At 50.9% G+C, this 26,238-nt stretch overlaps 1 protein-coding gene across 1 annotated transcript; it reads right to left on the minus strand.

The window, feature by feature from the left end:
• EMX1 (empty spiracles homeobox 1) lies at positions 1-16,597 on the minus strand. Its single transcript, XM_004277071.4, has 3 exons — positions 15,182-16,597; positions 9,121-9,305; positions 1-566 (listed from the first exon to the last, which is right to left on the minus strand). Exons 1-3 carry the CDS (start codon positions 16,206-16,208, stop codon positions 399-401), a joined length of 1,380 nt encoding a protein of 459 aa, XP_004277119.2. The 5' UTR covers positions 16,209-16,597; the 3' UTR covers positions 1-398.
• Positions 16,598-26,238: the final 9,641 nt, after the last annotated feature.

Below are 26,238 nucleotides of genomic sequence, written 5' to 3' on the forward strand. Positions count from 1 at the left end.
TCATTAAGAGAGAGACTTTTATTATTCCCATAGGGAAGGGAGACACGAGGGGATCACTAAGAACTACAGCGGGTGCCTGGAAAATAAATTAAAACAGAAACGCATCAAAACAAAAAGGAGATAAGAGAAATGGAGAGTGGCTGGGAGGCTGCAGTGGCCTGCAGCCTGCTCAGGCAGGCAGGCTCTCTGAGGAGAAGGTCGAGCAGTCCCGGGCCTCAGCCAGCCCATTTCTTGTCCCTCTGTCGGTGGTGGCCCCAGGCTCCAAGCCCTCTGGGGCCGTGACTTGAGGCCTCCGCGCAGCCTGGCCAAGGAGTGGCCAGAGTCCTGCCGGGCCCGCCGAGGGGCCTGGCCAGCGGCAAGCAGCACTCCGCCCTCGTGGGTTTGTGACCGCCCACACCCTAGTCATTGGAGGTGACGTCGATGTCCTCCCCGTTGGCCTGCTTCGTGGCGATGCGCCACCGGTTGATGTGGTGGGAGCCCTTCTTCTTCTGCTCAGACTCGGGCCCCTCTTCCTCCAGCTTCTGCCGCTTGTACTTTGTCCTCCGGTTCTGGAACCACACCTTCACCTGGGCCAGGGAGGGAGGGGCACAGGTGAGAAACACCCAGGAGGCCCCCAGAGCAGCCACCAGGGCCTCAGCACTCAGGCTGAGCTGGGAGCCGGAGAGGGAAACCGAGGCCAGGGTTGTCTCCTTTGGCCGGTGCCGCCTCATGCGTCTGGAGGTCTGCCCTTCCAGATGCAAATGAGGGGGGCCAGGGAGAGGGCACAGTGGGCCAGAGAGCGGCCGTTTTCCCGTCCCCTCAACAGAGGGAGAGGAGGGGGTCATGGAACTGCCAAGTATCCTGGTTCCTGGAACAGAGAGACCTGGGTCTCTACCAGTTTTCAGAGAAGAGATTAATAATTACTCCTTCTCAGGGTTGATGTGAACAGTAAATGAGGGAATATACAAGAAGCCGTCACACGGGTTCTGATGGCCCGGAGTGAGCCCCATCCCCCGGGGCAAGCCTGTGCTCTTTGTGGCACAAAGAGGCAGAGTGGACACGGCTACCTAACCAGGAGGTGGTGTCCACACCAAGAGCAGCGCCCAGGACAGCCAGAGCGCTCCTAGGGTCACGGACCCTGCTGCTCGAGGCTCTAACTTCTCATGCTGTCTAGGTTAGTCCGTTTCACCAGAGGACCCCGTCTTAGCAACCTCAGGTGGAATTCCAGAGGGTCTCTGGGGAAGGTGGTGCCGAAGGGCAGGGTTAGGAGGCATGGATGGTTTCCTGAAATGACAGCACATTTAAAAAGCAGGTAGGTTTAGCCAACTGCAGTTGGAGTGATCCACGGTGCCCATGCAGGTGGTGAGCGGTAAGTCGTGTGTGTGGCATGAGGATGGGCACCTCAGTTTGGCAGCAGCAGTGACTGCTGAGGGGAGATCCTTGAATCCCGGGCAGGCCTAAAGGCAAACCTCAGAAACACTACCCACTTCGGCCCCTGCTCCCTGAGAACGGGTGAAAAGTACAGGTCGTAGGCTTAAAGCCAAGCGGCGCAAGCCAAAGCAGGCCTGGCATCCGGGCCAGGGAGGAGCTTCGTGCCCAGGATGCCCCACTCTCACATTTCCCAGACACTCCCCTCTGTCCCCTCCATGGAGCCAACCCAACCCAGGGCTCCTCCGACAGCCCACCCCTCCCCAGGGTTTCCATGGTACCATCTGCCTTGCCCGTTGAATTTTGAGCATGAGGATAGGTGTGAGGGCAGCCAGTGGTCAATGACACACAGAGCAGCCAGCCAGGGACAGGAAGAGATGAGGTACCTGGCCTTGGTGGACGGCGAGGGAAGGCCTTCTTCCCTCATTTCCAGAGCTGGCTTCAAACCCATTGCCTGCACGTCCCAGCTCAGATAGATGGGGAGGATGGCAGATGCTCCAGGCGCAGGGCTTCTGGATTCCATGCCCACCTTTCCTTGGGCACAGGGCTAGCTGGGCCCTGGGTGGTTCCCGGCACAACCATTTGGCAGCCAGCCTGGCCCCTGCCCCCGGCCCTGGAGCCCACTGTGACTGTGCCAGCCCGTAGGCGGGTGAGCTCGCCCAGACTCCTGTGCAAGGCTTGTGTGTGACTCAGGCCTGGGGCGGTGTTCCTGAGAGCCCGAGGGGCTGGCTGAGGGCTAAGCATGGCCAGCCTGGTGATGCGTGATCTGGGGCAGCACGAGGGACACAGGGCCCCTTTCTGCACCTTCTCCCTCCCACACACACTCCCCAGTCTCCTTCCAGAAGGAGACTTGCCTCTAGTGGGATGGACCTAGGCTGCTACTCTTGCCCAGCATCACTGGCCCAAAGAAGGAAAACTTCTTGGGCACAGGGCACAGGGTATGTTTTCACACCAGGGCTGGTTTCCTGGTACTTACAAATGAAAAGCAATTCTGAAGACTTTCTCCATGAAAACTACTAGGGTCAAGGAGGCAGCTCTCCAGAAACAGGGACAAAAACTCTCTCCCCAGGCAGCCTGGCTATCTTCCGGAGAACAGCCTTGGGCTGAGTGTCCAGATGCTGTTTACAAAGACTGTAATAACAAGGGGATGCTTATGACTTAGTAATATCAGTGAAAGCTGCAGGACGCACAGTTTGGGCACAGTGTGATCACAACCATGGAAGAACAAAGCCTGTGCATGGAGAAAAAAGACTAGAAGGAAATGTACCCAAAGTATGGGTCACTTGTCTTTCTTCTTTCCACTTTTCTGACTTTTCTTTAATGCATTACTGAAAACAATTGCCAGTCATTTTTTATTTGGAAAAAGAAAAGGAACTGGGCTCCGAATGTAGTAAGAGATGAGAGTGACACCCCAGCCAGGCAACACTGAGGTCACCCCAGAACCCCTTCCCTAAAGGACAGAGGACATAGAAAGGAACCAGGTCACATACTGTGGGTACCAGCGCAGTGGGAGCGGCCTTAGGAGGCCTGCTTATTCTGCACTGCCTCCCCTCAACACCAGCATGCTACTCACCTTTCAAGTCCAGGGCGTACTTGGGGTACTGGCTGGAGGAACCCCTCACCCATCTCTGAGCCCTCTGGGTTTGGGGAGAGAGAGGTTCCTTGTGGCCGCCCAAGTTCCCACCTCACTCAATGTCTCTCAGTTTTTCTGATAAGCGAGATCCTTCCAAGAGTCTCTACTTTTGTCTGAGTTACACCACCTGGAATACTCTTACTTAGTCTTCGAAACCCTGCTCCCTTGTTCCTAGACTGGATGTGCCCCAACACCTGTCCGTAACTCCTTAGTGCTTTTTTCTGTCTCAGTAACAATGACCCCAGCAACATGTTAATTTATTTGCCCAAACCTCTGTGTCCTCATCAGATGGTACGGGAACCAGGAGAACGAAAGTGGTGTGTTAGCTGGCTTTGGAGGCCCAGTGGGCATGTCCCAGGTATGTTCAGCCAGCGGGGCAGAGGTGAAGTGACCTAGCCCTATGCTCTAGGAAAGAGGCGCTTGGGCCAACCTGGAAAACAGGAGAAAATCAATGGTAGAGGGATTGAGGTCTAATTGGAAAGGGGCTTTTGAAAGTGCTAACTGCTGCAGAGATGGGATCTTTTTTGGGCTTAGTTCAGTGGACACTTCTACAAGAGGGTCAGTTCTTAATTCTTCATGCTGTGGAATGGATTAACCACTTCTGGGGGGGGGAGGTGGAGAGGAAGATCCACTGTTGAGGGGACAAGGGTCAGCTTGAGTCAGGTAGGATAAAGAAGTTAAAACTGCTGCGGATGAATGAATGAAGGCATTAAGGCATTAGCAGATTGATCACTGGACGTATTAATGAATGAAAACGTGCATGAGTGAATGGACACATGAACTTACAAACAAGCAAACTACAACTCCAGCCAATGTTTCAGACTTTACCTTTGAATGAACCAGGTCTGCATCCCTTCTTTCCCACCCCTCCCCATCTTAGCCCATCCCAAATGGGAGAGTCCGTGGCTCCTGGCCCCTGCATACTTTCAAGTGAATACCTGTCTTCTCATCAAGGAGTTCAAAAACCTCTATCAAGGGACATCTGAGTCTTGTAACTCTGATACAAGAAGTTCCTCCTTATGTCCTACTGTTGTCTCTTCTGTTTTAATTTAAGCCTGTGTCCTCCTATTCTGTCATCCTCAGACACAGAGAAAGTCCTCATACTAGAGAGAAGCTTAGCGACATCAGTCAAGCCACTGCTCAGCCTGCTCACCCCCCTGCCCTCTCCGCTGGGATCCACTTCCTAACATGACCTGCTCTCAGTGTCAAGCCCAATGCCATGCGAAGCTCAGCTCCCACCCCACCAAACCGAGGTCACCTCTGACTCCCCATCAACTAGAGTCTGAACTCTTCCTGAGATTTCTCAGTTCCTCCTCTCTCAGTCCACCCTGGATGCTTGCCCTCACTCTCAGGGAGACATCACAAGATTTGCCTCCTCGCTCAGGACCACACCCTCAGAGAATCATTCCAGTCTCCCTTATCTCCCGTGCCCTCTCCTGCCTCCCACTGGACTCCCTGAGTTTCAGAGGTGTAGAAGTTCTTGGAGAAGAGCCAAGACTTAGAACACACAGTGAGCCAGTAACCTTTCCCTAAAATTCAAGTCCCTAGGATATCTCCCTCTCAGCCATCTCCCAAAAGGCAGATGTTCCAGGCAGGAAGTCTTCTTACCATGCCCCTGGGGGGATAATCCCATAGGCAGGTGACCACACACTCCTGCCTCCTAAGACCCCACCACCCATGCTCTCAACTCCCAATCCGTCTTAATCTCAAAGCCTCCCCTTTCTTCCTACCAACCCACACATCCCTCCAAACCTTGCATGTCTGCGGCCTCCCAGGGGATTTCCACCAATGCAGCTCTCCCCTGACTCCCTCAGTCCACAGCTGTGGCTTCAATGGGACTCCAGTCACTCACCCCTCACATGCCCTGGCACTGCATGAGGAATCTCCAAGGCCAAGACACCACGCTTTTCCCTCACAGTTTAGCTCAGCTAAACTGAGCCAGGGAAGGTCAAGAAACACCTCCTGAACTGTTCAGAGCTGGAGGAGCGGCTGGAAACACTAACCAATCAATCAGCTGAAGCAACCAAAGGCTTTCTCTCACTCCCCCCAAAACTAATGTGCCCCTCCCCACACATGCACAGAAGCTCACAGAGGCACTCCATGCCACGTGTACATAGGATAGCACCTGACCTTTGGGCATTGATCACACTAAGCCCACACGTGCTCCACATTATGGGCATACATATGTTACATACACCCATTACACACACACACACACACACACACACACACACACGCGAGGCTCTGATCTGACCCAGGCCCGAGTCTGCCCCAACAGCCACCAGGACTGAAACTTAGATGGGCTTCACTCCAGTCAGACTCCTGGCCTGCACAACAGTGAGGAACAAATAACTAGAGCCAGAAGGAAGACCTAGCCCTTGCCCAGGGCCCCTCCCTCCACCTCCTGGATTAACCCATGGCCGTCCCAGTACAAATACCCCACACGCAACAAAATTATAGCCCTACCCCAGCAAAGCATCTCAGGTTGCCCACCCCCAATATCCCATGCTAGAGCTTTGGGCATACAGACACCCCTGAACTCTGAACTAAGACCCCCACACCAATCTGCTTAACGCTCCCAGAAGTTTTATCCATGAAATGGTAAATAAAACTCGATCATCTAGATCAACAATCAGCTACGAAAGTGTAAGGGAATGATAGAAGGAGAGGGACAGAAAGGGAGCAGTGACGGTAGAGAGTGAGGGAAATGACTGATAAAGTTAACATATGGATAAGTATACAATCAAGAGAAACTTGCCCGTTCATTCGATACATATTTATGGAGCACCTACTTTTTGCTGGTCACGGAGCTGGGCCCTGGAGCACAGCGAGAAATAGGAAGGCTTGGCCTCTGCCTCCCAGAGCTGAGATGCTCAGGCCTATTGTTTATCAGGAACACCCAGAGAGCTGTTTTAAAATCTTTCCGGGGTCCCATCCTGGAACTCCTAAGAGAATCTCCTGAGCAGGGTCCAGGAATCTGCATTTTAAGATTTCTTTGAGAGACGGATGCAACCAGTGTACAGACTGACATTTGGACATGGAAGATTATTAAACAATAGCAAAGTCCTATAAATATTATGATATGCAGGAGATATGCTGTGAGTTCTGAGAACCTGGAGGAGGGATTATACAGAAACACAGAGAAGTAGAATATACATGAGCCAGAAGCTCAGGGCTGAAAAGAACCCTGGAGTTCATTTCATTCAATCTTTCAGATCAGCAACTGAGGCCCAGAAAAAAAAGACAAAGTGAGAGCTGATGAGGTGATAACCATTACAGACATATGCATACACCGTCAGCTGCTAAAGATCTATAGAGATGGAAGTTTGAGACGGATGGTAGATATACAGAAGGTAAAACAGAGTAGATGATAAAGAGATAATCAACAGTTGGGTAAATAGGAATTGTTAAGAAGAAGATAGAGTTAATTAAAAATAGGAAATATAAATTAACCAGCTTTGCAGAGGCAGTTTAATGAAAGCAGACAGAAGTACATGGCTAGATATAAAATAGCTCTCTGTGAGAGATGAATATAGATATTGACGGTACAAGTAGATGGCAGGGGGCTGATGGGAGTGACTGATGCTTGACAAATAGCTGATAGCTAGAAATGACAGGTCAGCCTGCCTGGCAAAAACAGAGAGATAAATAGATAATTAGTTAGTTATATAGCCTAGGTCTTAATGATAGTTACGAGAGGGACAGAAAGACAGCTCTGGTGATGAAAAAGACTGAATTAAGAGTCAGGAATTCCAGGTTTGGATCTTATTATAACGCTAATTTGACATATTACTTTCAACAAAAGGAAGGGAAGCACTGGGGATGAGAATTAATCTTATTTGAGTTCATATTAGGTGCCTTTAATCCTTAAACAACCTATTTTATGGATGAGGAAAACAGAACTCAGAGAGGTTGAGTAACTGGCCCAAGGTCACACAGTCAGTTAGCAGGGAGGCAGATACTGAAATCCCATCTGCCTGCACGGGGTGCTCTGCCTAATTCATCTCTCCATCTCAAAGGCCTCACCTGGAAAGACAGGACTCTACAAGGAGGTTTCTCAGGCTTAAATCTCCCACAGTTCTATTATTTTGTTTGTTTGTTTCATATGCTTAACCAGCTCATTTATAGACGGAACAAGATTAGCCATGCATTTTGATCGTTAGTGAAGCTGGGTACATTTTATTTTCTATCTGGTTTTGTTTTAAATATATGTTTAAGCACCTTATAATAAAAATGAAAGAGAAAATCATTGGGTTTACTAACTGGCATTGTTAGGAGCAAATATTAACAGGCAGGTAGGTTCAGTTGAAAGAAAGTCAATTAAAAATGCTCTGGCTGAGCTAAAAAATTGAAAGTTTAAAAACAATGACATTATTTCAACAAGTGTTAATCTGTGGGTGGTGAGCTTATAAACGGTTTTGTTTTCTTACACTTCTGCAATTAAAATTTAATAACTAATACTTTTAAAATGAAGTTAACTATAAATACCATTCTTAAACTGACACCTTGTTTTAAACAACAATTTTAAAACACTGTTTGCCAAGAGGGAAAAGGGGGTATTATTTTATTAACTTCTTTTTTAAAAAACATATCTTTCTTTAAAACGTTTTTAAAATTAAGTCCGTTGTTTTGTAAGCTTTATCTCTGCAGTTAGAACAGCCCAGCTAGCAAATCTGAAAAAGCCCGGGTCCTGCCACGGAGATGGGAGCAATGCATTGATGAAATAGGGCATCAGATAGATAGGACAATAGATACCAAAATGCGACGTGAGCGGCAAAGAGTGAGGTCGGGGCTGCAGGATGCTGGGGACGAAGTTTGGGTTTGGACTCCCTCACGACGCCTTCCGTCTATCCTCACTGCTACCCGGGAGACCCCAGGCTGCACACACACCCCACCCCCACCTCCAGTCGGACGCCTTCTCACTGTCCAGGACTAGGGTGGAGGACGGCGGTGTAAGAGGGGCGAGGCGAGCAGAAAGGGGAGCGGAAGATGAAATGCCGGCGGGCGAGAGCTGCTGGGCCTCGCCAGCCGACCTCTCTCTTTGCAAATCTGGGCGCTGTCAGGGACAGAAGGGAGTTAAGGTCTCCCGAAGCCCATTCAGATACTGAAATCCGCCTCCAGGGCAGCAGCCAGCCACCCCCGCACGTTGGACTCCAGGCGGACTAAGAGCTTAGCGGTGCTTCCAGACAGCATTTATTTATGGCAAAGTCTTTACTTACAATAAACCCAAATCTGCCTCCCTATAATTCCCTTCTAGTTCTTTAAATTTTTTTTCTAATTATCAATTACAAAAATACTACGTGGTGATTGTAATTTCACCCAGTTCAAACCCCTTCAACTCCATTGCAGTTTATTCCCTCCCCAACGCAACAGCCCTTCAAGAGATTGGAAACAGGTCCTGAGCACCAGAATCTGCTTTCCCACCGTTCCCAGGCCCCGCCAACGCCCGCGCACACACGCCACAGTTTCAGAGCCCTGCCAGCCGGGCTGGGCAGAGATCAGTGCCCCCCTTGGACCCCCAGCAGGGCTGCGCGCTCCCGCCTAATCCCTCTGCTTCTGATGTTTATAGCCTGAGGACACGTGGGCTTTCTCCCCACAGCACACCCGCTGGGGGACAGCGAGGCCTCCGCCGCTTTGCCCCTGCACAGCAGCGAAGCCAGTGCGAGACAGGCCTGGGCACCCCACACACCCCTGAGCGCCCCCGGAACAGTGCGGGAGAAGGGCTGCAGTAACCGCAGGGCTGAGACGGCGCCAGAGGGCCCCGGGTGGGCGCGGAGTGACCGCGGCTTGGGCGCTCAGCGCTCGGCCGGCTCCCGAGGGCGCCAGCCGCCTTCTGGCAACTGGCATCTCCTATGGGCTATGGGAGTGGGGTCGGGATAAGGTTTGATCCCAACCTCCCGGTGGGTCCTTAGTGCTTAATAAAAGTCCTGTGGCCTCTTCGAAGTTGCATACAGTCGGAGGGAAGACAGGCGTGACGGGGGCGCCGCAGGGGTAGCGGGAGAAGCTGGGGAAGGCTGGGGGCGAGGCCGGCCGCTCCGGCCCCCCCTCCACCCGGCTCCCGGCGCAGCGCGGATCATTACCTGCGTCTCGGAGAGGCTGAGGCTGCCGGCCAGCTGCTTCCGCTCGGCGCCCACCACGTAGTGGTTCTTCTCGAAGGCACGCTCCAGTCGCAGAAGCTGCGAGGGCGAGAAGGCCGTGCGGATCCGCTTGGGCTTGCGCGCGAAGGGGCCGTGCAGAAGCAGCCCGTCCTGGGGCACGTCGCTCGCTGCGGCCGCGCCGCCGACGGCAACACACGCAGATACAGACAGAGAGAAGGGCGCCGTGAGCCGCAGTCCGGCCAACGGGCCGCCCGCGGGAGCCAGCCAAGCTACTCATCGCACCGCGCTCTCGCACACGCCCCGGAGTGCTCCGATGCCCTCTCCAACCCTTGACACACGCATTTCTCTTTCTCTTTTGCCGCCCCTTCTGTAAGTCCACTCCCTTTCCCAACACCTCCCGGCTGAGGGGGCCTCGCAGAATCGCAGCGCTGCGGATCACTGTTAGGCCAGGAGGTGGGCCCAGGCCTGGTGAGGCCCAAATCCACAGTGCCTGGAGCAACCTAAGAGGCCAAGGAGTGGGAAGCTCTTTTTGTCGGCTCGCCCCGTCATGTCTCCCTCAAAGTGGACCAAGAGCAGAGACGGGGCTGGGTGTCAGGACAGTGGTAAGGGGAACAGCCAGGTTGTTAGGCATCCCCCTACCAAATACAGATTCAAGAACTGGAGGGTATCCCAGGAACTCTCCCTTCACACCTGCTTAAACCAGCCTTGCAACTAAATGCTCAGGCTACTAGCCCATAGAAAATTCCTTCCAACAAGCCAAGGCTCTGCCTTGCAAGTGGTAAAAATAGGCTAGGGGCTAAGTCAACATCCAGGCAGCACCTGGAGGTCTAAAGTTAGGTTTCTTCTTCCCGGCTTTCCCACCTTTCTCCCGTCAGGCCTTCAGGTAAAATCCTCTTCCCACAGGAGACTTACTGCTCTCTGGTGGAAAAAGGCCTTGCTTCATCCCTGAATAATCCGCTGCTGAAGAAACATGTGTATAAATATCTAGACGTCATTTTTCTCTCAATATATATAGATATAGATATATTGGTTTCTGCATGGGCGTGTGTAAATACATGCTCCAGCCTCCCTACTGTCTTCTTCTCTTATCTACCATACAGGATTTTCAAAGAGGGCAACTGTCCCTGGGCAAATGTTGGCCATCATGGGGACTCAGCTCGTACGTGCAGGAGGAGGGGCTGACATTGGGCTGGATGGGGCTGAGGTGGTGGGGTCAGGAGCTACAAAAGTGAAACTAGCTTCCACCCACAGCCCCAGTCTCAGTGAACCCCCCCCCCACTAGGCCTTCACACCACCTCTGGTTTGGTTGCACATGCCAACAAGACTGGAAACAGGCCCTGACATCGTCCACGGAGCCTCATGCAGTGGCACATAACAGTACCCTGACCCACCAACAATGCAGAGCACTAGATGAAATGTTTTGACAGTTAGTTGTTGAGATTGACTGATCCAATTAATTTCTTCAGAAACGGCCACTTGTTTGACTCAATTTGATTTGTTGTTTCATTTTTTAAGACAATTGTTTGGATAATTCGGTTGAGATCTCCCATCTCTGGAAATATCTCTGTAAGTGAATCAAGGGCACATAATTGAGATACTATGGCTAAAACTCTCCAGGTAACTGTTCATATCCCTCTGCTGGTGGAAACTGCCGGACATGACTTTCTCCACGTCCATGGGCTTTGGACACCTACACAGGCGAACTTTATTGTTGGGGTTTTCTGTGGAACAGCATTGCCTAGGAATGAGGGGCTAGTGCCTGGGGGGAGACAGAGTTGCCTGAGAGGGAGAAGCCACTAACTTCCAGTCACCTTATCCATTTCAAGTGGCTGGATCTGTGCTGCTGTAAAAGTGAGTGGGATCACATCATAGGAAGATGGAAGGAGGACACCCTGCCCATTGGGCCCTTCAAGGAGGGGGCAGATCCAGGGCTCTCAGGCCTGACAGAAGGAAGAGAAGTTTAGCTTGTGGTGGTGGAGGGGACAGATGATCAGGGGAGGTGGTCTGGCAGAGAGGGGTAAGAGGGAGAGAAAGGAGAAGAATGATCCAGTTGGGCATAAGAAGGATTAAGGCCTCAAGTGAGGGCCAGTGTGATAGGCCAGAGATAGAGAGGTGGGTGGGAAGCAAACACTTCTTCCTGATGTTAAAATAAATTGCCTCAAAAAAACAGCAGCATTCTGAGCTCAAGTCAAATACCAACAGTGGTTTCCTCTGGACAAATGAGCTGAAGAGGGAGAGAAAGCCCAGCCCTGTGATCGCAGGGTTTGGCCTCAGCAGCGTGACTGGCCCAGATTGGTCAGAAGTGAAGTGGCAGCGTGGAGAGACCAGGGAGTTGTGAGTGAATGGGATGCAGAAGTGTGGGGCTGAGAAAGCAGGACTGCAGCCTGCCTCTGTGTGTGTGATTTGATGGCTATTTTGTAATTTCGTGGTGTGTGTTGGTCACTTGTGTGGTAGAGTTCTCTATGTTTGTCTTTATAAACCCAAAGTGGAGGATGGAAGCAACAAGCTCCTCCTGACATACACGTCTCTTTGCTTCAAGTCAGGCTATTTTAGGGGAAAGGTAGGTTGCTTGAGGTCTCCATCAACTAGAGAGAGAATAGCCCCAGTTCACTGTAATGCCCTGAAGGGACAGAGAGCATGTATCCTGTAGTCTGTGTTGCATGTGCAGAAACACAGGGGTCCTTCTGACCCAACCAAGAAGCAGCAGAGGCCAGAAAAAAGTATTCAAGATGTTGATTAGTGATGACAGATTTGATTTCAAAAGAATCAGGGCTCTTTCCTGTAAGGAAGAGTATGTTTAGTACAAAACTGAGAAACTCACCAATAGCTGCATGTTTGTGTAAGAACTAGGGTGGTGCCTATGAGCCTGGGCCACTCTCACTCTGACCTATGGAGAGGGGGCCTCAAACGTCCCTACCAAGGCTTCAGTTTCCCTTAATTGGATCACAAGGGCAGAACAAGCTTGGGACTGGGTTGCCGTGTGGCCTGTTTAGATGCAGTAATTCTGGGCTCTGAGAGTGGGCTGTCAGTTTCAGACAAGGACAGGTGGAAAAGTGGAAAGGGGCTGGCTTAGTCTTTCCTGGAGCTAGTAACTGTACCCCACCCGCCCGCTTTCCTCCAGCGTTCTCTGCGGGCCCCTTTAAGGCACTGGCTGGGACCTAGCAACGGAGGTTCCCAGGAGTGAGGCGGCAGGAGGTGGGAGCTAGGGGTTCGAAGGCCCGGGGCTCGAGGTCCAGCTGCCTCCTGGAGAGGCCGAGGCAGACTGGGGGCTCTGGGCCGGATGGCGGGGCGGAGGGGCCTGGGGCTACGAGACGGAGAGGCCCGCACGGCAACGGAGATAACCTCTTTCCCCCTCCTCCGGCCGGAACAAAGGCGCCCTTTGAAGCACCGGCCCATTACCACCACCAGTCCCAGAGGGCCTTGTCTCCCACGGCCCCCTCCCGACGCTGCTCCTCGGCCTGGAAAGTTCCTGCTGTCCGGGGGAAATAGCACCGAAGTGCGGCTAACTCGTCGTCTCTACCAGCTCCTCCCCTTCAGGTCTCGAAAGCCGCCCCCGTCTTCGGCGTCCCGCCGCCTGGTCCCGACCATCCCGCGCTGGCTTTTCCTCTCCCACCGCCTCGCTCAGCGAAGAAGCCGCTTCCCTGCGCGCCGGGACCGCGCTGCTGGAGAGCGCTGCGCACTGAGCGCAGACGTGTTCCTTTTCGTTCGTGTAGGGTTTCGCTTCTTGCATTAAAACGGGGCTGAAATGAGCATCGCAGAGACCCGGTTCTCTAGAAAACGCGGCGCCGGAGGGTCTGAAATGGCTCGGCTCGTAGCCCCGAGGGCCCGCGGGATCGCAGGACTCAAGGGTGCCCGGGCCGCAGGGGTCTGCCCCGACGATGACCGGCCCTGAAGCCAAAACTTCTTAGGATTCGAAAAGTCCTTCAGTGCCCAACGGATTCCGTGTTCACCAATGCGACCACATTTGGCTCCATCTCCGCGTCCAGACACAGTTCTTGGGAGAAAAATGCAACCGTTTTTGCAACTCGACAACGTGCCCGCCGGGACTGACGGCTCAGGGAGAGGCGGCAAATTCCGAGGGTTTTGCGGAGGATTTATTCGGCCTCGTCTGACTGGGGATGCTCAGAGCTGGAGCCGGATCTCTCGCAAGGCGCCCCCGACGCTTGGCGCCCCCGGCCCTCGCACCCTAAGCCCGCGCGGGCGAGGCCAGAGGCGGGAAAGGTAGCACGGAGGGCGTGGAGCGCCGGGTCCAAAGCCGAGGGCGTCGCCGGGAGGCCATCTCCGAGTGAGCAGAGACTACAGGTGTCAGGACCAGCTCTGCCCTCTTCTCCGAGCCCCTGTCTCTGTACTAGCCTCTTAAACGCTGGTCCCTCCGCCGCCCCGGGCCCGAAGGTTCACAAACAGCCGCGACTCTCAAATTGGCCCGCGGTCGCGAGGTTTAGAGACCCAGGCTGGGGACCCAGTCCATGGAGGACCGAAGTGGTTTGCTCAATTTTAAACAATACTTCATTTTACCAGTAAACATATATTTTAATTGACAGGTTTCTTTCCCATAGCGGCTGACACCATAGGCTTCTCCCTCCCCGCCCAATGATTTGGGCAAATCTTTGAAATCTCCTGGGCAGACAAAACTGCCCACAAAGATTCTTGTTCAAATAATTACATTATCTTATTTTGTGGGATCTGTTGGGTCAGTATCCTTTGACCAGATAGGACTGAGAAAACTGTCTGACAAATCGGGGCCCGGGAAAGCGGCTTTCCGTGAAAACAGTTAAGCAGCTATAGCAAAAGCTTCCAGAGATCATTTTTCTTCTGTTAGCTAGATAATTGTACCCAATATCCAGTTTATTTTGACTGTGTACACCCAGTTTACCCTCGGATTAGCTCCAGGAGCCAAAGCTCTAGCCACATCCTTTTCATTTGTTTTGCTAAAATCAGGGTTACCTAGCTCTGAGTCATGGAACCTCATAAGACTGAGGTCCGGTCTACACTAACAAAATAAAACCAGAAACTAAACCAATTACTGCACAAATTAAGGACACTCCAAAAAAAAAAAAAAGAAGAAGAAGAAAGAAAAGAAAAACTCCAACAAATTCAAAGAAGCAAACGAACTCCAACTAATGGAACTCTTTCTTTTGGGAAAGTCAGATCATTGAAACCTGTGTGTGTGTGTGTGTGTGTGTGTGTGTGAGAGAGAGAGAGAGAGAGAGAGAGAGAGAGAGAGAGAGAGAGAGAGAGAGAGACCGAGACCAGTGGGGGATCTTCTTTAGCAAACCCACTGCCCAGTGCAGACTAGGGGGCTCAGACTGTCTAGGACCTTAAAAGCCCTCTGCCCCCGCCCCCTGCCTGGGAGGATTGCTGTTGGTCCCCCAGCAGCCGGTGGGTTCCCGGAGTCGGCGAGCGGCGGAGGAAGCCAGTTTGCTATTTCAAACCTTCCCACCCTAGGTCCGAGAAGCACGTGTGACTTGAAGAAGTCGGGTCGAGGTTGCTGACAAACATCCCAAGACAGCAGAGCACTCACCACTGAACATTAACTCTCCAGTTTGCCCTCCCCTCTGCCCCTTCTTCCCACAGACCCGGGGCACGCAGGTGGACTTTCCCCTGCCTCCAAGCGCCGGTGAAGGCGGATCCCTGGGAGTTGGTGGTGGAAATGCGAAGCATGGTCCCAGGTCCAGCTGGGTCACAGGCAGGGCGGCGGGCGCTGCGCTGTCTGGGATGGGACTGGCTCAGCCAGGAGAGATTAAGGCAGGCCGCAGAGAGGAACAGGAGAGGCTCCAAGGATGAGCCCGGGCTTGGCGTCCGGACCGGCATCGTTCTTGGGAAAGCCTAGAGGTCCCAACCTGGTTCTCTGGGAGGTAACCCAACGCGGCAGAAGCGCGGATGGATCTGGCGTGGCTCGTCCCTGCTTAAGAATCGGCCTTTGCAGACCCGCAGCCTCATCGGCAACAACTTCTGAACGGCCCCGCACGCCCCCGAGCCTCCCCGCGCCACCTCAGCACGGGCGCCGGCCGGCCGCCGAGGCGGGCACAACGTGGGCACTCACCCTGAAAGCGGTGGCCGAAGAAGCGGTTTCGCAGCACCCAGGGATAGAAGTGCAGAGGGTCCCGGTGCTGGGCGCCGAAGAAGGAGTGCGGGGGCTGCAGCGGGGAGGCGCCCAGCTGGTGCGCCGGGTGCACGGTCAGCGCAGGGTGGTTCATGGCCTCGGGGAACACGAGCTCGGGCCCGCCGTAGAGCGAGCGGCCGGCGCCCGCGGCGGCGGGGAAGCCGCTCACGAAGGCCGCTTCGGCCGCGCCGGGGTGAGGGTAATTGAGCGCCGTGGGCCGGAGCGGCTCCTCCGAGGCGGCCGCCGCCAGGGGATGGGAGCCTGCACCCCCGCCGCCAGTGCCCCCGCCGGTGCCGCCGTCCTTGGCCACCAAAGACTCGATGGTAAAGCCGCGCTTGGCTGTGGGCTGGAACATGGTCGCGGCCGCCAGAGCCGAGCGAGGCAGCCGGGCGCTGGGGAGCGCTCCGCGTCCTGGCGCCGCCGCCGTGCGGGGTGTGCACCCAGCCAGGCACATGCACACACACCAGCACCCCTCACCTCCCCCGCCCGCCCGCCCGCGCTCAGCCCCTGCCCACGAGCCAGGCGCGGAGCGGCGAGGGGTGTGCGAGCCAGTGAACGGAGAGTCGGGCCACGGCGCGCAGCTAGGCTCGCCGGCCTCTGCGGCCGAGCGGGCAGCTCCCGGCGCCTGCACTGGCGCGGGCTCCGTGCGATGCTGCGAGCTGCCTCTACGGCCTGGGGGCTGAGCCCGGCCCCCTCCCTCCCGAGTCCAGCCAGGACCGACCCCCGCCCCCGGTCCTCCCAGCACTGTCCAGCCCTGGCTTGGCCACCGCGATGCGAGGCGAGAGTTAGCGGGCACCTGCCCCGAGCCCGCCCATTGGCCGCGGCTCACCTGCCCCAAGGTGGGGGGCGGGGCGGGGCGGGGCGAGGGACAGCGGGTGGGGACGGAGCAAGCAGTCGGAGGCAAAAACCGGACTGGAGCTTGTGCGGGGCGATCTAGGCCTCCTCCCCATCTCGCGTCTTCTCTCATCTCCGCCCTTTTAGCAGAGTCTGGCTGCCGCCGCAACCGTCTCAACCCGCGCGGGAGCCGAAGGTGGCGTATAAGGGACCTGGGGCTTGGGAGAAACTCCAACCCCAGTCCCCAGTGTGTAAATCAGTTGAACCCTCTCCAGTTCGTCCCGGGATGTCGTTTCAGTTCTCAGATAACTTGGATCCGAGTGGAATGTGGGTGTTTGGAGTCCAACAAATAGGTTCTCCCGAGAACCAGCTCCCTGCTCCCCTGGCCTCCAGGACCCTCGGGATCACCCACCATCCGTCTCCTGGGCCGCAGTCTGAAGCCGCGGCCTTGGTCGTGAGGTTTCGCGTTTTCTGGGTGTTATGGGTGACAGCTCCGGAAAGGGGTCGCGCAATTCTTTTCACAAGGGCCCCCCGGGCCGGGGACAGCGCTGGAGAAGATAGCGGAGCGGTCCCCCTGCAGTCATCAAGCTGCAGTTCTCAGGGCTTGGAAGGAGCTCCTTGGCCCAGCCACAGACACCGCGGCCGGCTCGTACCGGGACGCAGGGCGATCTGCTTTCCTCCTCTTCTCTGGTCGTGGGGCTCAGGTGCAGGTGGGCCAGGCCAGGCCGGGGCCTTGAAGACACTGTCTTAAATTGGAGGTGGCCGAGCAGTCTAAAGCCATCCCCAAGAAGACATACCGGCTGTCCCGGGAACATAGCGGCCGCCTGGCCTCCCCCGACCCCCACCTTCCCCCCGCGCCCGCGGAGCAGCGGACTACTCCAGCCAGTTTCCATTTCGTGCACTAATTCTCCGGGGATAAGAGGGCAGTTGGGAAGGAGAACCAATACTCAGAAAACTTTTTCATCCGGGCCTTCCAGGCCGCAGGAAAACACCGCATTCAGGCCTAGGAAGGCGTTAGGCGGTGATAGGGAGGCTGGGACGCGGACCCTGACAGCGCACTACGAGAAGGGGACTGCAGGCCGATCCGCTTCCTCGCTCCTGCCCGGGTCAGTCAGAGCGGCCTGACCGCGGCCTGGGTGCGCGAATCCGGGCCGGGACTCCCGGCGCCCCGAGGCCAGGAGGTCCTCGTTCCGCGAGACTCTACAAGAACTCCAGGCCGGGTCTTGGGAGTGGCCCGCCTGAGCGCCCGGAGCCCCGGCCCAGGAGAGCGCTCCGGGCGCCCTTGTTGCCACAAAGCGGGTTAAAGTCTATTTTCCAGTCGACTGCTCCGAAAAGCCCCCGCGCCGAAACCGTTCCGGCCCCCTTGGGCTAGGTGGGGAGGGGACAGCGAGGGGGTGGGGGTGGGACTGCCGCACCCTGCAGCCGTTCGCGACCTGAGCAGACCCGGGCCGAGCACCTCGGAGGCGCCCCAGAAACGCCTGAGGAAGGAATCATTAAGGAATTCGTGGCGAGAGCCTGTGTCTCTTTTGCTGGCCTCTCCGGATCTCTCTGGCTCACTGTGCTGGTCTCTCCCTCTCTCCCGTTCCTGTCTCAGGCTCTCTGTCACTTTACCCCTTTCCTGCTTCCCAACCGTCCCCCCCCCCTTTTCCTCTATTTCTCCCCCCTCTCCCTTTGCCCCATCCTCAGTCCTAGATAAGGAGAAGCTCCCCAGAGTGGGGACAGGGACCTAACCAGGCCATATCGCTGGGGTGGCGAGGGTGCGGAGCTGGGCAAAGACATAGAGCGAGATTTTCGTTCTATATGGAAGGAGACAACGGGGATTTTGTTGGATAAGCAAGGTCCCCACAGGGGCGCGGGTTTAGTTGCATAAGTATTGCCTGGGCCTGTGCTCTGGTGGAGACAGACCGAGTGCTTGGGCCTGTGACCGAGAAGACAGGAGCCAGATCTAGTTAAACTCGGCTCCAGGGCCTTGTGCCCCTAGTGGGAGGTGAACCTCACCTGTCTAGCTGCAGGCCCCCACCTCCTACCCCACCTCAAGGCTGGACATTGACTCACTAAATTGGGCAGGTAGAGGAGCTTGGAATCTCCTGGGCCATTTCTAGACATATGTACACTGCACATCTACTTTCATCGTCTGGCTCTGGGTATACATCTCCTTATGTAAATCCATGGACCTTTATAATAACAACTCCTTCCCTTGTTGTGGTGCTTTCCAAATACTTTGACATCAGCTGTCTGTCGTTAACCCTGTTTACAGATGAAGAAACAGGCTGCACAGGACCAAAGACTGAAGTTGGTCATGGTCTGGGTTGAGGTGGGAGAGCTCAATGGTCCTGCCCTGGCTCAGGTTCCACCCCCATTCTACCCCCAAGCCCGCCACTGCAGCGTACTCTCACAGGATTAGTGATGGGGTACCCCGGTGCCCTGGGTGATGGGAGTTCTACGCCATTTTTCCTCTCCTTACCCACTCCCAACGCCCCTTTCTCTCACGTTCCTTTCCTGTAATTCCATAATTTCTCTCCTCCCCTTCCCTCCCTCTGCAGATATTCACCCTTTACCTGATTTCCTCTATTTCTGCTCCTCTTAGGGCCTCTTTCCCCGTTGTCCCTCTCCTTGCAGTAGGTTAAGAGAAGAATCTGTCAGCCTCAGGAGGTCTCTAAGTCTCCCACTGTGTTCTGGATCCAGCATCAATGACCCCCACCATGCCCCAATCTTTTCTTGTGCCGGATCCCCTGCTCAGTCCCCGCCAAGCTCTCAGACATTTCCCATTTCGATCTCTCCCCCAAACAGCTGACCGTGTACATGCCTCCTCTCTTCACCAGTGGACAGCCGCCCATCTTAACCAAACACCTGAGGCCCCTCCCCCACTTCTGTTCCCCAGCCCTTCCTCTCCACCTCCCTGTCCTCCCTTTCAGGCTGCTGAGTTCTGCGGAAGACCCCAGGTTGATCGTGCCTCCCTCATGCTGGAGTGCCCTAAAGTCCCACACATCTGCAGGCTGCTTACCTTTCACTCTGCACCTGCCTGAAGCCCAGCCCCTTCCCTGGGTTCCCATCTCCCCAAACCCAGCACTTTGGCTTTCTGCAGAGGAGCCTGATGCTTACTTAGAGTATAAGACCTGGACCATGTGTCCTGGTTCTAGCCCCACATCAACTTTTCTCCTCCCTCCATCTCTGGAATAGCCTGGGCTCAAACCCTGACTCATCCATTTACTAGGGGTGAGACCTGGGGCCAACAGTCTTGCCTCAGCTTGCACATCTGTGAAATGGCAAGCCTTGTATGGGACCTCTGTGGGGATTAAATGAGATCTAAGTTTGTGATGCGCAGGACCAGTGCCTGACTCCAGAGAGGCACTCAGTAAATATTACACTCTCTGCCTTTGTAGGAAACCTGGGAATCATCCTCAAATCCTCATTCTCTCTTATCCTCCTCATCCTTCAGGTCACCAAGTCTTGAGGTCAAGCACTTCTCAAATCTGTATCCTCTCCCTTTGTGCTTCTTTGCTGGGTAACTTCATTCTTCACAACTCAGTCCAGCTCCTCACAGAGCCACCACCCAAACCCTCACCACCTCTCACCATTCTGTCATAGCTTTCACCTGTGGGGTGGAGCATCTTGTGGAGAGATTGGTCCAAAACATCCCCAGCCATCTCCCTTTTACCTTCCATCTCTCTCTTTCCTCTTCAGCCGACTTCATCTTCATGCCTCCCTGTCCTCATGTTTTCCTCACTCTGTTAACTTTTCTTCTTCACCACCAAGTTTCTTGAATAACTTTCGTCTCTCTTCAGATCCCTTATTTCCCCCTTGACTCAGTAAGCCTTTGCAACCTGGCTTCCATCCCATCGAATTAGGAAAATGGCTTGCAAAACTCCAAAACTTTTATTATGGTGCTGTTACAACAGAAACATATGCTTATGGAGACGATAATAAGCACAACCTTGTGGCATTATTGTCAGACTGAATGAGTTATAAACCCCACCCAGTGGCCTTAGAGCAATGCCTAACATGTAGTAAGCGCTTGATAAATGTTAGCTATTATTTTATAGAGCTGTTCTGTCCAATATGGAAGCCATGTGGCTGTTGAGTGCTTGAAATGTGGATGGCCCAAATTGAGATATTCTTTTTTTTTTGAGATATTCTATAAATGTAAAATACACACCAGATTTGGAAGGCTGAGTGTTGAAAAGTGTTATCGTTGTTATCAATATTTTTATCATTAATATTTTCTATGTTGATTACATGTTACAATAATAATATTTGGGGGTTAAATAAAATATATTATTTTTTATCAGTTTATTTTTACTTTTTAAATGCAGCTACTAGAACATTTAAAATTACTTATGTGTCTCACATTATATTTCTATTGGACAGAGTTGCTATAGAAAATACAAGTAATCCAAAAGAGAGAGGGATGGTAAATGGATGTGGGGGAAGGGAAAACAGAGGTCTTATAATTGTCAAATCCTCCGACCCAGAAACAGCATCATGGAATTCTTATAGTATATCCTTCCAGTTCTGTCTATATGTACCTCCCTTAAAAGCGGGGCAGGGGGAGTCATACTGTACACAGTTTTGTAATCTGCTTCTTTATAACCATCACAAGCATCTTTGTATCCATTAAATATTCTCTGTTGTTGACATTTATGCTGTTTACAAATTTTAAACAAAATTTTGACCAACAGCTCCACGGCTGTACCTCACTATATGTCCCTGAGTATTACTTTTCTATACAAATTTCTAGAAGTAATTTCTAGAAAAGTAATTTCCAGATATGCAATATTTTAATTCTTTTGATCCACATTGCCAGTTTGGCTCTGGAAATGTTGTACCCATTTATTCTCCTATGAGAGAGTTTAAAGGTTTCTCTTCATCCTCTGAAATGCTCATCAGGACTCCTTATTTCCAAATCCCAGTCTTTCTAGTTATAATTGTCCGTGGGCTCCTCACATTTGACTAACTTCAACTCCCTTTTCTTTTGGAAACTCTCTCTTCCCTTCACTTTCCTAACAAGGTACTTGCCTAGATCTGCAGCCTCTGGGACTAGCTCCTTCATGGGCTTCCCTTTCTTCTCCTAACTGTGGGTGTCCATTAGGCTCCCTTGTCTATTGCAGCCATCTTATCTATCTATCTATCATCTACCTATCTATTATCTATCTATCTATCTATCATCTACCTATCATCTATCTATCTACCTATCATCTATCTATCTATCTCTCTCATCTATCTATCATCTACCTACTATCTTGTCTGTCATCTATCTACTATGTATCTATCTATCTACTATCTATCTATCATCTACCTATCTATCATCTATCACCTACCTATCTTCATCTATCTATCTATCTATCATCTATCGTCTCTCTATCTACTATATCTATCATCTATCTTTTTCTATCATCTATCTATGTATAATCTACCTATCTATCATCTCTCTATCATCTATCTATCATCTATCTATCATCTATGTACCTACCTATCTCTCATCTATCTCTCAATCTATCATCTATCTATCTATCATCTATCTACCTAACATTATTTACTCCCACAGCTTCAACCAGTACCTGATACAGACCCCTTTATGTGTTTGTAACACCAACTCTTTATTTTTCCCCAGATCAAGTCACTAATTTTTCAAATGTTTGTGAGATGCCTTCCCACAGGCTCCTTAGACACTCACAATACTCTCGAACTGAGCTCAACATCTTCCCCACCAAATTTGCGGCTCTGGCTTAGCCTCTTCTGAATCGACCCCACCTTTCTCCAAGACACCCAGCAGCTAGGAGGCATCTGTGATATCTTCCTCTCGGTCAGCACCCTGCACATCCAGGCTTTGCATCCATTCTTTCCTTACTGTTCCCTCTGCCACTGACCTACTTCTGGCTCTTGTTACCTTTCCCTGGTGATCCTCTTATGATAACCATTTGTGGTCTCTCCTCTCTACGATTCATCTTACACGTGGCTGCCAGATTTCTACAACACAATTCTATCCCGTTAAAGTATTTTCACACAACTGTGGGACCCAGGCCAGTTTCTTTACCTCTCTGTGACTCAGTTTTTCATCTGCAATCTGCAGATAATAATAGTACCTGGAGAGTTCTTTACAGAATTAAAATGAGGTGATTCATGTATAGCTTTTAACACATAGAGTAAGCACTCAATAAGCATCAACTATTAATGTCACTATCTCCAATAAAGTTCAAACTCCTTAGCTGGGCCTTCAAGGCCCTTCATGAGCAAGTCCCTACTAGATCATGTCCTCTGCTCACCTATGGGTAGCCGCACTGCAGCAATACTGTTGCCACCCAAGGCCTTTATCCAGAGACCTCTTGCTCTCTGTGCACTCCCTACACATTTCCCCTGCTAGCCTTCCTCAAAAATGTTACTCTAGAGCATATGTCAGTCCATCTTCCGAGAGGAGGAAAATTGTCAAAAGTGCATGAAGTCAACTGTATAGAATGCCAACTTCATGAGAACTTCATTTATCGTGTTCACTGCTGTGTTCCCAATACCCAGCATAATTGCCGGGCATATAATAGACGCTCGTTCAAAACTGTTGACTGAACATATCAATTTGAAAAGCATAATTTAAGATTATGTTTGTTCTGAGACAGTTTAAAACTGTAAATTTTCATCACCGTAGAACATAATGAAGAGATGATCCATGCTCTGTGGGGCCTGTGATGAAAGGAGAGTTGGACCTAGTCCTCTTCTTGGAAGATTTCTTCTTCAGAGCTTCCAACTGATGGGAAAGGAATCCCAGACACTTTGAATTTGAACCCTGCCCACTAATTCCCTAAACTCTTGAGTGTGGAGGACTATAAATTTTCCAGTGTGTCTCTATATTGTAAAATGTGTGAACTTGGAGTAAATATCTCTATCTTCTGGGAAGACCACTTCAATGGCTGCCTTACTTTTGCAAAGACAAACAAAAGACTTAATTCTTAAACAGAGCAATTAGAGATCCCATGACTCAGTGTTCTGCGTAATGATATAAACGTCTTCTCTCTAATAGGATGGTATCTTTGCAGATTACTATTGCTTCAGGGAAATGTTTCTTTTCAACATATGGGTCTAGGCTCTCTGTCCCTGAAAATTAGAGCTCTTTCTTGGGAGTGTGGTTGTGTTCTTATTCAAGCAGTTTTTCCACAGAACTGGAAAATGAAGGGCAGGGAGACCTTATCTTCACCTCCCACTGATAGAGGGGTCTTGACCAGAAGTGCCAAAGCCCACACTGAGCTACTGATTCTGCTGAATACCCACTCAGAATATCAATCCAGAAAGAATATTTTGACTTTTTATTATAAAAACTTGCAAACATACCCCAAAGTAGATGAAATAGTATAGCCCACCCATATTCCCTGTCACTTAGATTTTGCAATTACTAACATTTTTCCATTTTGCTTCATCCTTTTTCCTCTGAAGTAGTTTTGAGTAGGTTACAGGTATCATGATGTCTCACCTCTAAATATCTCACTATGAAGCTCTATAGGGAATTCTTTTTGAAAAACCAAGACATTTTATTATGTGAAATTTCAAACACACTTTGTAGAGAGAATGGTATGATGACTCTCCACTTGTTTATCACTCAACTCAATTATCAATCTTTTGCCAGACTTAAAAACATCTTTCTGAATGATGGCTGAGTTGGCACAAAAATAAGGAAAAATCCTTAATTGCCCAGAAATTATAGAAACTTGAATTGAGACAAGGAAGTGAGTTCTGAAGCTGGAGTTTCTGTTGGAACAAATCCCAGTTCACTGGTGGTCCAGAACTTGGGCTTTGAAGGGCCACAAGTGAGAGGGGGACAAAGAATGGGACAGGAAGTCAGATCAGAGACCTTTGAAAGGCGACATCTTTACTGAGTGAATGAGAAAATATTTCACCTGCCGCAAAAGGAGGTGGTAGACATATGTATCTGGGTTAGCTTTGGCTCTGTGTGGAAGGAAAAAAAAGAAAACATGCTTTCTGGAGAGGTCCTAACCACAGCCCTGGTATACTTGGATTTGGGGCCAAAAATTTTAGGAGGCCCTAAAAGATTCCAAGCTGAAATTTAGTATCCACTGGCAGAGGCAAACAAGCTTCTTTGGAGGAATATACTTGAAAGCCAAACTTTATTTTTTTATTTTTATTTTACATTGGAGTATAGTTGGTTAACAATGTTGTGTTAGTTTCAGGTGTACAGCAAAGTGATTCATTTATATATTTATAAGTATCCATTCTTTTTCAAATTCTTTTCCCATTTAGGTTATTGCAGAGTATTGAGCAGAGTTCCCTGTGCTATACAGTAGGTCCTTGTTGGTTATCTATTTTAAATACACCAGTGTGTACATGTCAATCCCAAACTCCCAATCTATCCCTCCCCGTTCCCCTTCCCCCCAGTAACCAGAAGTTCATTCTCTAAGTCTGTGAGTCTGTTTCTGTTTGAAAGCCAAACTTTAAATAACTTCCCCAAACAAAGTTCCAAGGAAGCTAAACTCACAGTCAAAAATCACAAAATACACAGGGAAATAAACTACCATGAGAGTTAGCAGATACTACAAACTACAAATCAGACCTGCAGACAGCATATGTTAGAACTCTCAGATATAGAATATAAAAAATTATGTTTAATATGTTTTTAAAATAAAAGAGAGTATTGAAAAGAAACTAAAAATACCTAGCATGGGTGTGGAAAATGGTACAACTTTGGAAAATTATTTGGCAGGTTTTCTTTGTTGGGTTTTTTGGCTTTTTTGGTCATGCCATGTGGCTTGCAGAATCTTAGTTCCCTGACCAGGGAGTGAACCCAGGCCCCAGCAATGAGAGCGCTGAGTCCTAACCACTGGACAGCAGGGAATTCCCTTGGCAATTTTAAATAAAATTAAAATGTACCCATTCAGCCATTCTACTCCTGGGTATATACCCAAGAGAAAGGAGTGCATATGTCTACAAAAAGACATTATTCATAATCATCAAAACCTTGAAACAATCTACATGTCCATCAACAGTAGGGTGAACAAATAAATTATTAGATTCATACAATTGAATGCAATAAAAATGAACAACGGATCATGTAACAACATGGATAGATCTCAGATATATTATTGGGTTGATAGAAGTCAGAATAATGGTTACCTCTGAGGGATTCCTGCCTGGAAAGTAGCAGAGTGGAACATTCTGAGGTCCTAGAAACGTTCTGTATTTAAATTTGGGGACTTCCCTGGTGGCGCAGTGGTTAAGAATCCGCCTGTCAATGCAGGGGACACGGGTTCAAGCCCTGGTCCGGAAAGATTCCACATGCTGTGGAGCAACTAAGCCCATGAGCCATAACTACTTAAGCCTGCACGCCTAGAGCCTGTGCCCCATAACAAGACAAGCCACCGCAATGAGAAGCCTGAGCAACACAACGAAGAGGAAAGCCTGCGTGCAGCAGCGAAGACCCAATGCAGTCAAAACTAAATAAATATTTAAAAATAAATAAATAAGTAAATAAATTTTGTGGTGTTTACATGGATACACACATATGTAAAAATTCATCAGGAAGTACACTTAAGATTTATGCATTTTACAATATGTAAATTACCTCGGTATAAACAAAAGGGACCTAGTCAATTTGGAAAGGTATAAGGGAGAAATCTAAACTAAAATCACTGAAATTACGGCTTCCCTGGTGGCGCAGTGGTTGAGAATCTGCCTGCCGATGCAGGGGACACGGGTTCGAGCCCTGGTCTGGGAAGATCCCACATGCCGCGGAGCAGCTGGGCCCATGAGCCACAACTACTGAGCCTGTGCGTCTGGAGCCTGTGCTCCGCAACAAGAGAGGCCGCAACAGTGAGAGGCCTGCACACCACAATAAAGAGTGGCCCCCACTCGCCACAACTAGAGAAAGCCCTTGCACAGAAACGAAGACCCAACACAGCCATAAATAAATAAATAAATTAGTTTTAAAAAATCACTGAAATTAGAAACTCAATTTATAGGAAATAAGTAGATTAGACATAGCAGAAGAGAGAAATCATGAACTGAAAGACCTAACGAGTTGAAGAAATACACCACAAAGAGAGGCAAAGATGTAAAAATTATTGAGAGGTTAAGAAATATGTAGGGTGGTCCATGAAGATTATATCTAATCAGGATTCTAGAAGTAGAGGATAGAGGTCATGGGGCAGAGGCATCATTTGAAGAGC

The sequence above is a fragment of the Orcinus orca genome, chromosome 13, assembly GCF_937001465.1.
Source record: "Orcinus orca chromosome 13, mOrcOrc1.1, whole genome shotgun sequence".
Classification (NCBI taxonomy): Eukaryota; Metazoa; Chordata; class Mammalia; order Artiodactyla; family Delphinidae; genus Orcinus; species Orcinus orca.